The following is a 17368-nucleotide window of genomic DNA, read 5'->3' as shown; positions in this document are numbered from 1 at the left end:
ACATGGATGGGAGCAGATTTATTGACGAGGTAGTCATCAAAACCCAACCATCCGACACACAAAGACAGTAACGCTGCTTACTGAAATGAGTTTGTGTGTACTGAGAGAAGCAAACACCATAAAAATCCACAGAAAAGAGGAAAGTGCTAACCTTAAAAAGCTTACTCTACTAAATATATTTTTACATGTATTATGCTAAGGACTAATCGTTCCTGTTGGTGACAACTAAACTTTCTTCTCTATTCATCAAATTTAAATAGTCCCTTTTTATTTAATCATCTAAAGCCAGATAACGTCTAATTCGTGTCATCTACCATCTTGCAGGGTGTGTGAGGTTTCGATATCTTTACCCACTATGAAGAACATCCAACATGCACATTTAGCCACTTTTCGACATGGGCAAGGACAGCAAGTTCGTCCATGCACGTGCCCTACAGACAAGTAACCAGACAGAGAGTAAATAAAATGACCTCCGCAGTGGGGCATTTTCCTCAATGTCCTCCAGAGTCTCCAGAGAAGATCGCTGGGAGATCAGCCGACGCCTGCAGAGACAACAAAACACAGAACATCGCCGCCGGTTAGAGGGCATAAGAAAGTACTCAGAGCTGTTATTTAGCCAAGCTCACAAACTGCACGTTTAACTGATCTGAGCTGTACGTTTGGGTAGTAATCAAGTTTTATTTTGTTCCGTCTTGCTTATCTTAAAAATTCAATTTGATTCCAACCAGAAACAATCTATTTCATAAAAGCTTCTATATCCACATGGAAACTCCCAACTGTTTCTCCTCCTTCGTTTTTCCCGTTTTCAAATTTTCCTTTCTTTAAACGCGTTCAACACCCACCTAACACTAGTTCCTCATTTGCCGTGTTACAACTTGCCATACTTTAAGTACAGCTCTACAACAAACAATGAGGACGGAGAGGTATGCAGGCTGACTGTGCCATTCACACTGTTACGGGCCATGCTTCTTCTTATAACTATTCCTCTTGGCTCTCTGCCCACAGCTTTTACCAAAAAGTGGCACTCATTTCTCAGTAATGCCCATTCTGTTACTATTTCATCACCTTTCTGAAGGGTGACTAAACAGAGGAAAAATAATCACAGAGTTTGTAGTACTGGGTACAGGACAGCAGTTTAAAACAGTGCTCTATCACTCTGAGCAGCACAGATTTACGTTCAAACCAATTTTCTTCACTCAAGTCAGATCCCTCCCCACTCTTTGCTGAAATGAAGTTGCAAGAGAAATTTTATCCTTTCTTTTCAAGTTTTCTGATTGTTCTAGTGGGCAGGGAAGAAGCTCCAGCACAGGGCTGCCTTTAACTGCAGCCTCCAGACACCTGGAAAACAGCACAAAACTAAGAGCTGTGCTCAGGCTTCCAAAAAACCCTGGGGGGGTTGGAGAGGGAGAAGAAAAAAAAACAAAAAACCAAAGACAGGCCCCCCCCAACTCCGTGATTTTATATCCAGTGATAAAGGTCCTCATACACTATTGCACTCCTCATGCACTGTTGCACTCCAGTTACCTTAATATTCTTCCCACCAAGCTGCCTGACTCCCTTGATCTGCGTATAAAGAGTTTCCAGAATCGGAAAATGTTATGAGCACCCCCGTGCTTGGAAGGGCGCTGGTTAATTTATTCCTGGGCTGTAGTTTCACAATAAATTGTTTTCACTGATGATGCCGTTGTAACGAGCTTCTAATCCTTCCTGCAATTTGCTAGCCCCTCCAGTTGCGCTGCTACAACTGTTCCTGGAGCCATGCTAGAAATCAGATTACTGAAAAGTTTTCAACTCAAAATAACCTTGAGGTTCAGTGATTCAGTTTACTACTAGTTCAAACACCACATTTCTATCTCTAACCTCTAGACAACACATTTCAAGACAGTTTGAATGTGTATGTGGGTTTTTGAGTACTTAGAAAATCATAAAAATACCCGTCAAACAATTTCTAGAACAACTAAGTGCGAAGCGTAATCCTCTCAGGAAAATGTGTAATGTGAAAATATGTAAACCTAAATCCCCTTAGGCTTTGTCTAAATTAGAATTTTATAAGATCTGGTACAAGACAGCATGCACCTTCAAAATGCTACTAAAGATGAGGAGCTCTGCATTTTAGGATGTGCTGACTTGCTGACAAAGACAAAGAAGAAGACACCAGCCATCTGTCTCCTGCGCCCATGGGTGCTCCCTTGGCTCCACCTATAGTCAGTGGACAGAGGGATGCTCTTCTAGGGAGAAATTCAAAGCAAGAGGAGTTCCCTTTCATTTTCAATTCCATTAGTCCATAAACAAAGGTCAGAGGTTTCAGCTACCAGTACCACTTGATGTGGCAAACGACAGCTATTGCTTTTTAATAGTTCTTTACACGTTATTAACTTAATAGCGCACTTAAACAATGATACCCTCCCATCTTGTGGTGTTAAAATGTAAAAAGCATACTAAAAGTTTGCATGTTCACTAGTCAGAGAGAGATTAACGACACTACAATCTTGCTACCTTAATCCTATTAAATGTATCAAACCAATAATACAAAATTTCACCCAGATGCAGCTAGATGCCGTAAGGCGCTTGTACACTAGGTGCATGTTCCAACTACGATCGTAACTCTCCTCCAAGCCTTCCATCAGCCAAAGTTACACATCACCCTCAACTTGATTGCCGATGGTTTGGTGGAGATGGGTTTGATAATTGTACATCCTACGTTTGCATCTGTGATTAAAGCAGATGCATTCACTGGTTGCCAGAAATACACATGGTTGCATTTCCTCAACTCCAGGGCAGCTTTAAATGCTGGTCATCCGGCTGTCCGCTGACTGTTCAAATTCCTTTGGCACCCCTTGCTGTTCTTAACTGTCCTGTTACACCCAGCACAGTGGATGCACGCTGCCTCCTGAGTTTTGGCTGCTAACTGGGAACACGACACAAGCCGGAAGGGAATCACTGCCACGACTCTTGGCACAAAGACCTTGCAGGGATGTTCACCCGTGGTGATTCTGCAGGATTTGGGGGGCTCTAAATAGGGCAAGTAAGTTTCCACAGTTTCCAAAAGAAGTAGGGAAAGCCGTCATGCTCATCCAAGCTTGGAAGAGGAGCACTGATAGCTGAATGCAAACTGAACTCTGGATAAATCCACTGAGGAAGGAATAAAAGAAATGAACAAAAGACCAATTCCCCAGAACCGAACGAGTATGGGTCTCACCAAAGCCTAAAATGATTTAAATTGAGGCTGCCCCAGCCCACTCTCTTCCCTGTGCTGGCCCTGGGACTAGCGAGAGCAGGTACATCCAGTACCCGCAACTAATCCAGCTGAAAACTGCCCCATCTTTCACCTTCCCCAGAATCGTCAATTTTAATCAGTCCAACTCCTTGAATGCTCACAGGAGCACTGGTGGGGCAGGCTTGCAGCAACTCTGCTTAAATGAGTTTATGCTGCCTGGGAACTGCCCAGTGTTTTCACCGAAGAACCTCAGCCACAATGAAGTATGTGCAATTATTCCTCTTATCTCAAATCTTTATTTTGAGGCCTAATTAAGATGACCTAAATACCAATATGTATAAGCCTTCCACAGCTGGATATTATTCCACAAATGCCAACTAATGAACTTCCCTACTGTGAACTAACTCACATCCTGTGCCATGTGCATATGGAAAAAAAAATTACTTTTGGAAAAGTAAAGCTTTTGAAAGGGTCAAGGAATACAAGCAAAACCAGTTTTTCCATTGTCTCCATTAAAAATTCATCACTTCAACTTGTGTTTAACATTTAAAATCAATTTATCATATTCCTCTCTGTAGGCAAGTGGTCAGGGCTTGTCTATACAATTTTTAAAAGGGTTACTCTTTAAAAATTGATTAACATATTTCACCAGCTCATCTATGTAGACTTCAACTGAAATAACCAAAACTGTTTTATATCACAAATCACAATCATTCTGATGCAAAGCTGCATTGATACCCGTTATTTATAGTAAGTATCTTGCTCCAATAATAACTGGGAGAAAATCCTTCTATTGTTAAAGAAGAGTATCTATACATAGACCCAAACAAAACAGCATTGCATGACTCATACAAGGTTCATGCGTCTGGGATAAGTCTATAGGCATGAGTATAAAACTTGTATAAAACTTGTATACGGTATATCTTAGCCAGTTAACACACACTGAAACACAAGTGGCCTTTATGATAAAACTAAAGATGTTTCAGTAAAAACATTATTTTCTCCAGGTCCAGGCAAAGCCTCAAAAAATTGTTCCTCTAGTTTAGCTACCTTATCCTAGGTAAAACAAACTCACCCCCCTCTCCCCTCACCGTGATGCATATACAAGAGAACATTTTTAGCTCCTGAAAGACGAAGACCTACTACTTTTAAGGATCAGCTCTGGTAGCACGTTCTTGATTGCAGTCTCACGCAACTTACTGACTTTTCTATTTTAAAATAATGTAAATCACTTTTCTTTAAAGATCTATCTAAAATAAACTTTTCTGTTTCTTCCCTGTTCACTATTCCTCCTTTAACATGAGACCAGAAATGATGAAGACCCTAAAATCAAATTCCAAACCAAACCCAAAGAATGAGACAAAAGAGGTATTTGGTGCACTCGTATTTTAAACTTTTGTTTTCCAAGACATTCATGATTCTGTTTGCACACTGGATTTACCGATGACCAGATGTCTGAGTCTCTTGGTAAGGGTCTTAAAATCTAAAATGTTGTCCATTTTCCACAGATTAATATGTCTCAGTTGCAAAAACGAAATAAAGCACAAAGACAAATGAAATAAAGCAGATCTGTGACCAAAGGAGCAAAAAGCCAAAATAAGTACTCTGCAAAAAGATTCACTGCAACCAACCCACTAATTTCTGGAAAATTAACTTCATCATCAATCGCTGCCAAAAATTCAGCTCAATTATCACACAAAATCTTAAGCCACCTAGAAAAGAGATGATACAAAAAAAAGGAGCTGTAATCAGAACTCTGGATAAATCCATCCATCCATCCATCCAGGAAGTAGATGATAATCCAAGAGATAAGAAAAAATAAATCCATGTGTAATGACTTTCTAGCACAGCTACAAAACCAGGAAGAAATAGCTACACTTAAAATATACTTAATTTTTGTAGAAGATGTGGGCGTGTAGGTCCCCCTTTCTTCCATTAAGGTTATGGAGCCACAACTTCTGAAGCCAATGGTGCAGGTATTGCTGCCTCCCAGAACACAGTCATCCATTAGGACAACCTCCTCCTGTTTGTTTGGGACAAATTATTTTTTCAGGACTTTTACAGAGACACCTGTCAAGTGGGTATTATGCAAGCCCACCAGCAATTCACCCAGGACTCATGATTTAAAGGTCTTGAAGAAACCGAGCTAGATCTGTAGCTCTGTTTCCATCTAAGAAATGCTCTACTTCAGATGAACAAATATCAGCACAGTTCATTATTGCTCAGAAAGTTACATGTGCCTGGGTTCATCACTGCTACGCAAATCCCCTTAGAGATACAATTACCATGGGACACGCTAGTACTAATCACTTGAATATTTTCTGAATTAGCAAAGACAAAAGAACTTCAAGGAGTAAAGACATTTCAGCAACTGAAGACTGTTGTTAGTTCACGTGTCCATATGGACACCTCTTCCTTCAGCTTAGGTATGAGAAAAATGAACATGCACGAGTAAGAGCCCCTGGGTAGAAATGGCAGGGCTATTATCTTCCAGTCATAACTGCATTTCTAATACTGTGGTATAAGAGCATCCGAAAAGCACCAGATTGCCTGGCATTCTGAAAATTTAGAAATGCTCATTTTGACTGTCTTCATCACAAAAGACGTGACCTGCATTCAGAAAGACTATCCTAAACGGGGATATAAGGGGAACGAAAAGAAAGCTATTGTAAAACTTGCAATGATGGGGAATAAAATCAGGATACCTGTAACGATACTTCAGTGCCTGCCTACTGATCTAAGCGGAGAGTTTCCCTTCACCATCCACCTTATTTAAAGGTGCTAGTTCAGGACTCTGATGCCTGATGCCCAAAAGCCAACCTACCGTAGTCCTTTCCAAACACGCCCTGGGGAGCTTCCAAAACACATTCTGGGCTTGCAGATCCCCTGAGACAAATTAGGCAGAGCGTTACCTCAATCCTACCTCTATGGGAACAGCACACCTTAAGACTGTTCTTATTTTATGCTTCACCTTGCGTCCCCAGTACCAAAAAGACTTGACTAGTGAAAGGAAAATAAGAAGAGTATCCAGCAAGATCTAAGGTCAGGCTTCTAGGGGCTAGACCGGAAGTAAAAAGTTTAAAAGTAAAATACATCTATAAACACACTTTTAGTCTATAGTTCATAACAAATTCTGCTGCTTCAGTATTTCGCAGCACATGCTGGCCATAAGCATATCTTCCAGGCAACTCTGATCTCCGAAGAGGTACCTTTCCATTTACCATTCTCCTCCCACTCCTCTGGAGTTAGAATTTGGGTATAAACGGAAATGTGCTTGCTGGCTCTTTCCTGAGCCAGGGAAATTAGGTAATTCGCAGAGAGTTTCCAGGCCCAGGCAGTGCCCTGTCCTGAGCAGCCACAGGCATGCACGCTGCACGTGCCGTCCTGACGCCTTCCCAGGCTCCTCGCCCTGGGCACCTAGAAGCCACTTCCTTCCACTTCCTAGTCAGCCTGCTGGCTAAATACCACCACCCAAACTCCCAGGCTAAACTGGCTTGTTTCATCCTTCTGAAATACTAAACAAGACATCAGTTGTATATTCATCCCTATTCACTTCATGCTCCCTAACTTCATGACCCAATATTAACCCAGACGAAAGACCTGCTAAATGAGTCACCTCTCACCCTCTGGCTGCAGCTTTTACTGGAATTCCTATGTCCCAGCTAGTTTTCAGCCTGCCTTTTTGCCAATCTCACAGAAAGACAAACACAGGAAAAACAAACCCTGAGACTATTAAATATTACTAAGGAAAACAGAGTTTCCAGGAGCTACCCAAACTGATTTAAAGCAGTATTTAATTATGTATGTATTTAATTATGTGCTATAATTATGAAGCAAAGCCTTTCTCCGTAAAGAACATCAAACCCAATTCAGAACTTTTAAACTGTGTAGTGTCTTGGCAAGGTTACCCAGGCTGGGTGTTAAAAGCATCTGGTGTATGTTGAAAATGGGTTAATTGTTTTGTTAATTCAGCAGCTCAATCCACCAGACAGACAGACACACACACAATATACCAAGAGAAATGCATTTACTAGTCATCTGCTTCCAGGCAGGACATAAATATAGTTTAGGACCACAGGCTTTTCCACAGCGTGGCATGAATGAAGGTGTCTCTGATGCACAGATTTGGAGCTAACGGTACCATCAACAACCCGGTCCTGTTGGGAAACATATTACAAGGAGAGAGAAGCCTTCAAACCTTAGGCTAGAGATAATTAGGAGAATAATCAGTATGCCAAAAGTTTGCTCAGTCTCCATCAACTCTTTGGGGGTAGATAGAACGATGGGTGGAAAACAAGGAGAGGAAAGCTATGACATGAACATGTGTCACTGCCAGACTCCCCCCAAACCAGACATCCTACCTGCACTTACCATCCTACCTGCACTGCCATCTAAATCCTTCTCCAAACATCATCCTTTCACAATTCACAGGGCAGCAGCTTGGAAAAACACAGCACAAACTGCTGCCTACTAAGCTGTCTGTATATAACATGCAAATGTACCAGATAACACATACCGCCTTATCAAAAGATTGCGTACAAATTACCCGTGTGTCAGATACAGAGTACAAAAAGAAAGAAGTAAACAATAAATTAAATCAATAAGACAATATTAAAGTATTCTACTGGCATTTCACAATGTGCCAACGCAACATAATATTTTGTTCGTGAACTTTTATGTTTAATTTTATGCACTTGTTCCTTTAAGTGGCTGACAAATTTCTATTACGACTCTGTCCCAGTATCCCAGAATTATCAGCTGGACCTAGTGTACTTGTACCAAATATAAAACTAGGAGTAACAGCATTGTGAAGAGACAGTGGAATAATGCCAGCATTCCTGAGAAGTAAACTGTTTATTAACAAAACTTTTGCATTGTGTGTGTGTGTGTGTGTGTGTGTGTGTGTGTGTGTGCACATGCATATGTGCAGAAACACAGGAAAAATGTCAGAACTGTTTTTTTTTTTCCAGCATCTTGCACAATTCCGTTTAATACATTCATTTCTGACCTTGCTAGAAGACGTGGTTCTAGGAGGAAATACGTTCTAAATTAGGGACTGATATAAAACCTCTGGTGGAGGGAAGAAAGCGGGGCTGCGAGTTTAGCAAGAATGGAAGATCAATCCCCAAATGTGGGCCCCCTTCATTTCTACCTGCCTCAGCTGGGTTCCCAGGTCATAGAAGATGGATCCTGTTTGAAACCTACCATCCATTCAGAGGGACCTGGACAGGCTGGAGAGGTGGGCGGAGAGGAACCTCATGAAGTTCAAGAAAGGCAAGTGCAAGGTCCTGCACCTAGGCAGGAATAATCCCATGCACCAGTACAGGCTGGGGACTGACCTGTTGGAAAGTAGCTCTGCCGAGAAGGACCTGGGAGTGCTGGTGGACAACAAGTTAAACATGAGCCAGCAGTGTGCCCTTGTGGCCAAGAAGGCCAATGGGATCCTAGGGTGCATTAGGCAGAGTGTTGCCAGCAGGTCGAGGGAGGTGATCCTGCCCCTCTATTCAGCCCTGGTGAGGCCTCACCTGGAGTACTGTGTCCAGTTCTGGGCTCCCCAGTACAAGAGAGACATGGAGCTAGTGGAACAAGTCCAGCGGAGGGCTACCAAGATGATTAGAGGGCTGGAGCATCTCTCCTATGAAGAAAGACTGCAAGAGCTGGGCCTGTTCAGCCTGGAGAAGAGAAGATTGAGAGGGGATCTCATCAACGTGTACAAGTATCTGAAGGGGGAGTGTCAAGAGGATGAGGCCAGCCTCTTCTCTGTGGTGCCCAGCAACAGGACAAGAGGCAATGGGCAGAAACTGAACCACAGGAAGTTCCATCTGAACCTGAGAAAAAACTTCTTCACTGTGAGGGTGACAGAGCATTGGAACAGGTTGCCCAGAGGGGTGGTGGAGTCTCCTTCCCTGGAGATATTCAAAACCCGTCTGGATGTGATCCTGGGCAATATGCTCTAGGTGACCCTGCTTGAACAGGGAGGTTGGACGAGATGATCTCCAGAGGTCCCTTCCAACCTAAACGATTCTGTGATTCTGTGATCTTCTCTGTAGGCAGCTGCCTCTGCACCCAATCCTCCTGCTACAAGCCATAACCAAGCCATAATGACGAGCTATGCTGAGCTCAGCGAGATTCATTGAAAGACAGGAGAGATCTCAAAGTTCCTGAAACACCCCAAATCTACATCCTCTATGATACATAACCAACGATTTACAGATTAACTGTCCTCTGTTAACTTTACTGACTCTGCAGCAATGTGATAGCTCTGAGAAGGCTTGTGTGCAGTGATTTATTTTGAATAAGCCAGAGCACTGCCATAGCTCTATTTTTCAGAAACCATTACCTCACAGCCTAGCACATCTTATCATGGTAAGACATCACTGGGCACCAGCTTAATTAAAGACACTCGAAACTAGCAAAGCAGCAAAACAACAAGATGAATCATCTATCCTATGACAGCAAGGATGCTTGCCAAGCAGACACAATAGCACTGTAAAGAACGTGCAAATTCTTCATCTTTCTGTCATTTTTCTACAGCAAATCCTGGAGCATAATACCTTTTGTCTGATAAACATTAATCTAACAGATTCTTCGTGTGTAGTCTCTGCCTGACAAACTCTGTGCACTGTATAACGATGAACATTTACGTTTATCCACAAGCAGTGTCGCTACTAAAGAGCCACATCCTAAGGACACCTATTCCTAAGAACAGAAATGAAGCATAAACACTGAAATCAAGGACACTGAATAAGCCACACTGCAAGATCAGCTTTTAAAGTATCAAATCCACTAATGTCATATTTCAGAACAGGCAAAGCTCTGAAGTTAGCTGGGAAACACACCTGAAAGCCGAGGTTAAACTACAGCCTTTTCCTGTTTGTTTTGCTTTGTTTAATTTTTGATATTTCTTAGATTACCTGCAACCTTATCTCCTGTTTCTGTCTTGCCTCAAGACGCACGTGTACTATTTGGGAAAATATATTCTGCATTGCCACGTCTTAAGATTAGATTTAGAAGAGATAGGAACAGGCATTAATAAATCTCCCCACTAAAAATATATCTCAGACAGAGCAAATTGCCTGGATAAAATTCTTTTGGTCAAAAAAAAAAAAGTTTCCTCTGTGAGCAGAACATAAAGACCAAACAAAAGAAGTGAAAGCTAACATGAGATATTTCACGCGTGAGACCCGAACTCGGGCACAGGTGGTGACGAGCAGGGTGTTTAGCGGTGCAGACTTTGGAGTTAGCTCTGAGCACGGCTGCTACAAATTCCCTCCGGATCAGGCACCCTTTCCCCGCATCCCGTTACATACCAAGAAGTTAACACCGGTCATGCCTTCCGCTCCTGTGCCGTGTATTGCTAAAGCCCAAGCCAATTCATATGCTTCAGACATGGCAAATACTGGACATCCAGTATTGGATAGCGGACACACTTTTAGATATGCGAGATTACACTAGGTCCTGGAAGGTAATCCAGCCAAATTTTAAATACTACCACACCCACAGGGATTAATGCCCTCTTGTTTATTAGTTCACACAGAGTCAGTTTTAATGCTGAAGACATTTAAGCCTAAAATGATATGTTAACTTGAGAACATATTGCAATAACAGAACCGTGTTTCAAAGTGGTAAAATCATACACACTATTTGTGTAAAGAACGATCCTTATTGTCAAGAATAACTGCCTCAGCGAGCCTGCGAGCTTGTGCGCCCACAGCTTGCAAGAGAGAGCTTTCCTGCTCTTCTCACTGAAGACAGATCCTGGAGCCAACTAGCGTAATCGCCCTGGCTAGACCAAACTGTCTCCTCTTTTCCTGTGTCCCTGCCGCTGTGACTGGACACAGCGATTTCCTGTTACTGGGTGTTGGGTTGATAAGTGGTAGCAGAAGATTAGACCATTTTCTTCTTTTACTGTCGAGGTCTCTTGCTTAGCACAGCACACCCTCGTTAGCACATTCCCAGCTTGAGGTTTCCTTCTCCCAGTACAGATTTCTATTAAAATTTAAAATATTTTCAGCAACCAGCTAGGGCATACAATCCTCTCAGGGAAAGAACAGCCATGAACTGAACGTAACTGCACATCTTATCACAGCTCAACGCACAAAGACTAATCGTGATAAGAGACTGACACCTAGGATAGAGCTTCTCCGTGAGGAACCTCACTCCTCCCTACCCCCAGCACGCACGATGGGCACTCCTCACAATATCGATAACATTTGACTGTTTAGCCGTAATAATGTCAAACCGTGGTAATGTCAAATACCAGGAGAAGTTTGTCAGAAACCCTCCCCTCCTGTTCTCACAACAGAGAGCACCCGGCAATCATGCCGAACGAACTTTTAATTGACTTGGCAGACGCCGCTATCAAACCACACCAAGACCTCCTGACGAGCACCTGGTGACACTAAAAGACGAAAGGAACCACTTTCCCAGGATCAAAACTTCCCCAAAAGCATACATGGAGATCGGCACGGGCTGGAGGCTCCGAAAGCATCCAGCCCATTCCCTACAGCAAAGAGTCTCCTACGAGGGTCAGATCCCCACGCACCCGCTCTGGGAACACACCAGAGCTCCTGCCGGTGTGGGTACTAGGGTAGCTGTGCTGAGTACAACCTTAGCTAGAGTAATGGATCTTTGGAACAGGAGCTTCTTAAAGGTCCTCTACCGTCATCACATTTCCATAAAGTAAGTGGGAGGAAAATTTATCTAGCTCTTCTTTAGTGGACAACCTATTTTTTGTCATTTTCTCTGTTGCTGTTTCATTTGTTTATACACATATGCTTTTTAGACCATTTTAGGAGGAAAAATCTCTAAGCCAATGCAGAAAGAGACATATCTGATACCTAAGGCTTTGCCTATTTGCCTGGAACAAATCGATGACCTAACCATTTCCCTAGCATGATGAAAGTTAATGATATATATAGATGTAAGCTGACTAAGATTTTCTGTCTGTTTGTCCTTCCCCCTCCTTTCCCTTCTCAAAATCTCTCTACTGTCACCAGCATCCTTTAGAGACAAGGGGGCCAAGATTTCCTTCACAGGCTGCATTACTGCCCGGTTCCCAACCATTTGGAGGGCTTTTCCTTGATAAGAGAAAACAAGGCGCTTGGAACCAAGGACAAGTTTCACAGAGCATCTCCAGTCATTTCCTCTAGGCCATCAGCTCCTGACAGCTAACCGACTAACATGTTTTGTATTCTTCAGAAAGTCAGCTGCCTGTTTCCCCATAAAATCCTCCAAAGTATTGCCTCATACAACACACACAAAGAGCCCTTCTCATGCTAAGGGAGCCCATTTCAGGATTCTGCTCACATGCTTTACTCAGGGATGCTTTGCTGTAATAGCATGGGAGAGAAATTTTAAAGGATTTACAGATTAATCAGGCAGAGAAAGGATGTGGGTTAGGACTGCTAGAAGTGTACTCCTCTGGGATACTATCTGCAGCTTAGCATACCACAGATGAAATGAAACACGCTTGGGGAATGCAAATGAATTAGGATGTCACAGGAAATAATTCAATTTGGACCAGCAGGGATTTAAATTTGCTTAGTTACCTGCAAGATCTTTATTTAACTGTGATCTTGGCACAATATCGAGTATGAACACTGATTTGCACTTCATTTTACTGCCGTTTTAAAATTAGGCTTGATACCTTCCTTTTCTAACATTTTTAGGTCATCTTTATATTATATTATATATATGTACATGATACATACATACACACATATTATATAAATGCATAAATGTGTGTATATGTACACACACATGCACTTGCACACTTGTGCATACTCTGTAACAGTTTAGATTTGCAGAACAGTGGGATTTTTAAATTATGTAAAAACAGGGCTAAAATTTCCATTCATGTCACCAGTGTGGAAGAGATAAGTGGAACAAGACAGCTAATTAGTCATTCTTCATTTCAGTCCTCAATAACTACAAAGAGTCTGTTTTTTTTACTGCAGGCCTTGTCTTACATCAAATAATTTGTAGATAACAAAAATAAGTTTTCTTCCTGAAGGCACATAAGCAAGTATTTTGATATAAAAGATGAAACAGCATTAGAAATTAACTGTAACCCTTCTTCCCTTCCCCATCCACTAGAGTATGTCCATGAGGATGCATCGCTAATCTATAACTGTATTATTCAGGCTGACAAAGTTTGCGCAGTCTGCTGTTTCAGTACTACACAGCACAAGCCATTAATAGCTGACTGCCTCCTCCAAATCAAACAAGACAATTATCCGATGTAACTTACACAATTAATACCACTGCTGCCAGCATTTTCAACAGAGATTTGTTTCTTCTATAGCTCATTTGAAGTCTTTAGGGGATATGTTATTAGTACATCTGTCCTGCTGTAAACATAATTATCATGCACAATTCTATTTATCATGCTGATCAGGAAGCACTTTCGGTCAGCCTTTCAACTGGAGAGCACTCATAAATGGGCAAGGGAATTTAACTGCCCCTGCTAGCCAGCACTGCATTAATTGCCAGGAGCACGCCTATTGCTTTCCAGTCAAGCCTATGGCAATTTTCTGAACAGGCATAATACTGACGCTAACCTCAGATATCGGAGTATGTCACGTTTAACGCAGCTTGTTTGCTCGTTGGTCAGTTTGATGCGCGCCATAACTCTCTCCTGCTCGCCCCTTTCCAGGCTCGTGCAAATCCCTCGCACAAGCACAGGCTAATGGTGCTGCACCAGAGGGAGCAGACGGCCACCTCACTCACCATCATCATGACCACTCATGAGTACCAACAATCATGTCCGTGTCACAGAAACTAGGGAACATCTAAGGTAGTGCAACACCACTTTTAAGATATAAAAATAGGCTTGGGCCAGATGTAGGCAGACATCAGTTAAACTGACGCCAACCAACACGATGCTGAATTTTGTCCAAGACAAACATGAGGTTCTAAAAAGCAAACACTGTTGTGATTATCTAAACTCTGGTACTTTACGTGCAAAATAGCCCACAGCTGGACTTGATATACAGGGAAACTATCCTCATGGACAACTCGATGTGTTAACCTTCCCATTAGAAACAGAGACCTACAGAACATCCTGACATCAAAATAAGATTAAATGAAGTAAAGGTCGGCCCCTGCATAGACCTCCTGCAAGCTACAGCTTCATAACTGGTTTAAGGCAGCCTTAGTTTCTGCTAATAAACTTATGATGTGACCAAAAGGGGCCATCTTGCCTTAAACATTTATCCACTTGGTTGATCACGGAAGCAGAAGGGCTCGTGCAGCCAGCCAAGTCAGGGAATCAATCCTGCTAACAAGCAGAAGAGCGAAAAAACGTGATTAGCGATCACATGGATCGAATTCTGTGAGGGAGGAAAAGACCTGCCTGTTCAGCGGCCGTCCTCAACTAGATTAGCCTAAAACAACCCTCCAACCAAAGCAACGGACTTGCTGTTCCTGCTTCCCCAGCCAGCGCTCTCTTAGTTCCACCCTGTCCCCAAGGCTTCTCAATTGCAGCTACTGCTACTGGGAAGGAAACCAATTCCTGATGATATCAAAAAAAAAAAAAAAGGTTCAAAGACAAATCATTTTGCCATTGATAAATGGATGATAAACTGCACGGAATATTTTTAAAATGTGCGAGAAATTCATAAATCCAAACCAAGACAATTGCTCCTGCAGGCTGCCATTTGCATTTGTAGAACAACCAGATGTCCATAGAAACTACTTAATTCACTCTGTTAATATATTGACCAATTACGGATTATATTCAAGGCAACATATTCCCAACTCATTCTGACGTTTCATTTAATTTTGTTAAGACAGGGAGCTGTGAGAAATGTGCTAGCACAGTGGTTCAATCAATTATTCTCTTTAAATTCAAGAACCACGCACATCCAGACTGCTTAATTTCTCCCATACATCTGCATTTGCACATCTTTCTTCTCTGAAGAGCTTTCAAAAGCTCAAGTTTTAATCAACGGACTATTTTTGAACCTAATTTTGCAAGCCGCAAGTAAGCTGCTCCATGACCTAATCTGATGGCAAATGTACCATCATTACACAGTGGTTTCGAACCAGTTGTACACTAACCAGTATCTTATTTTTAATCACTGATATACCAGGTGCCCTGTGTCCAGCTAGAACTATCAGTCTGCAGATATAACTTTTATTGAGATGAGCAGATGACCTGCTGAAGCAAGCGCTGCTTGGTGCGAATAAAACACATGAACAGCAACCCCGCGGCCATGCCCCAGGGCACAACCACGGCGAGCAAAGGCAAACTTGCCTTTACTTACACCAGCCACAACTTTTGTTACTGGAACAGGGTTCTGGGATAGAACAGTTCACCGACTGGGACTGAGCAGACCCAAAGGGACGGGCCAGGGTTCAGAAGAGTAAAAAAAGAAAAAAAAGAAGAAAAGAAAAGCACAACAGAGCCAAAATGCCAAGCAGCTACAGCAATCGGGAATACGGGCTACAACATTAGGGGGAGGAGGCACCTGCTGGTCACTGGGCGCAAGGTTATGACTAATCTGCAAAATACATTTCTGTTTTCATTTTAGCCAGTATTTCCACCGACATCAGCAATTCTCAGTTTTTGCGGGGGACGAAGCATTTTAATTTGCTTGATGTCAACGTTTCCCTTTGAAATCGTTTTTTTTTTTTCTTATACTATGCATTCATCTCTAAGATTTAAAAGACCCATCTTCAGAAAGAAATGGTTCACGCTGGGGGAACATGCCATCTTTTTGAAGAATTTTGCTTCCTGAAAAAACACTCACAGAGTTTCCTTTGGTTTGGTTTAACAGAATTAATGGTTGCATTTCCAGGCAAACGGAAAACCCGGCTTACACACAGTTTCCCCCTCTTCTCTGTATTTAACAGTTTGCTGTTATGACCGCAAGAAAGATAGCAACTGCCACTAAAACTGTAATCTCCCCCAAAGTCATAATCTTTATATAGCGAATATAATGAGCTTTCTTAGTGATATACTGCAACAATATTTAACAGGATTGCATAAGCAAAGTTGTATTTCAATCCACTGAAAATGTAACCCCATTCTCCCAGAGAATGCTCTAGCTGTAATTAATAGCAGATTTCATTAATATTCACTTATCCAGTTTTTGCTTTTAGACTTGTATCTAACCAAGGAGAGCGGAGAAGAAATCTCTTCCATTAAAGAAGTTCTGTTAGGCATTTGAGATGACATATGGAGAGCGGCCGTACTGTTCTCCATCCTCTATTACCCCTCAATTTTATTATCTTGAGGTTCTTCCAGCTGCGGGTCGCAGACTGCAGCCACCGGAGGGAGGAGCAGCTCTGCGGGGAGCGGGAGGTATCCTGTCACTCCTGCCATCCAAGCTAGCAGGGGACAGAAAGGAGAAAAAAAAATCTCAAGGCATTTTGCAAAGTGGTTCAAAGCAATAAGGGGTGGAGAGGTCTCTCCCCTCCAGGTCCTCTCTCCGCAGCGCGGCACTGAGACACGCAGCCCCTTTGCATGTAAGGGGCGGGTGGCTGCAGAAAACGGCCGCTGGCTTCCTGGCCTTGAAGCAGAGCGGGGAGGTTTGGGGGAAATGGGGATGCAGGCACTTTTCTGCCACAAACCTGCTTCCCCGCAGCACCCTTGGGACGGCCCCACACCGCGCCGGAAGAAACGGTGAGATTTCCCAAATACTGGCACCGCGGGGTCCCCCTTACCTCAAACAGGGCAGAGAAGGGCTGTGGTTTAAACGTGATTCGGGTCCTCATTTCTATGCATAAAATGACCCCTCAGCACATTTGATGATTTCTAGGAAATTACGCCTGGGAATGGGACAGGGGAGAGAAAAGACAGAGCTCTGGAAAGCAAGGATTAAGTGGCCGAGAAACCGTACACCAATGCCTCCCTAAAACTATGTATTTTTCCAGGCTATTACAGCGTATTTCCTGAACCATCCTATTTCACTTGTGAGGGGTTGCTTTGAATTCAGTTCTCTCGGTTATTTTCCACAGGCATTTGAACGAGGAGCAAGCAGACCAACCTGACGTTTGTTTGCACAACCTGCTTAGTTTAATCTGCAGGCAAACAGCGGGCTAGACGCTTCACGCGCACCAAAAATTCCTGTTTTCATGCTCAAGGGTCGTAATGATCTGAGCAACCCAGAGCACCGATTCTCTGAAGCAGGGAAAACCAGATTG

At 42.7% G+C, this 17368-nt stretch overlaps 1 protein-coding gene across 1 annotated transcript in view; it reads right to left on the bottom strand.

Moving 5' to 3' along the window:
* The window catches only part of CABLES1 (Cdk5 and Abl enzyme substrate 1), a 77914-nt gene that overhangs the window by 41754 nt on the left and 18792 nt on the right, over window positions 1–17368 (bottom strand). Inside the window, exon 2 of the mRNA XM_068932344.1 lies at window positions 471–542. Coding sequence (XP_068788445.1) covers window positions 471–542 — 72 coding nt within the window. The remainder of the gene's footprint in view (window positions 1–470; window positions 543–17368) is intronic.

Source organism: Struthio camelus, chromosome 2, assembly GCF_040807025.1.
Source record: "Struthio camelus isolate bStrCam1 chromosome 2, bStrCam1.hap1, whole genome shotgun sequence".
NCBI classification, from domain to species: Eukaryota; Metazoa; Chordata; class Aves; order Struthioniformes; family Struthionidae; genus Struthio; species Struthio camelus.
This window is presented reverse-complemented; position numbering and strand designations above follow the sequence as displayed.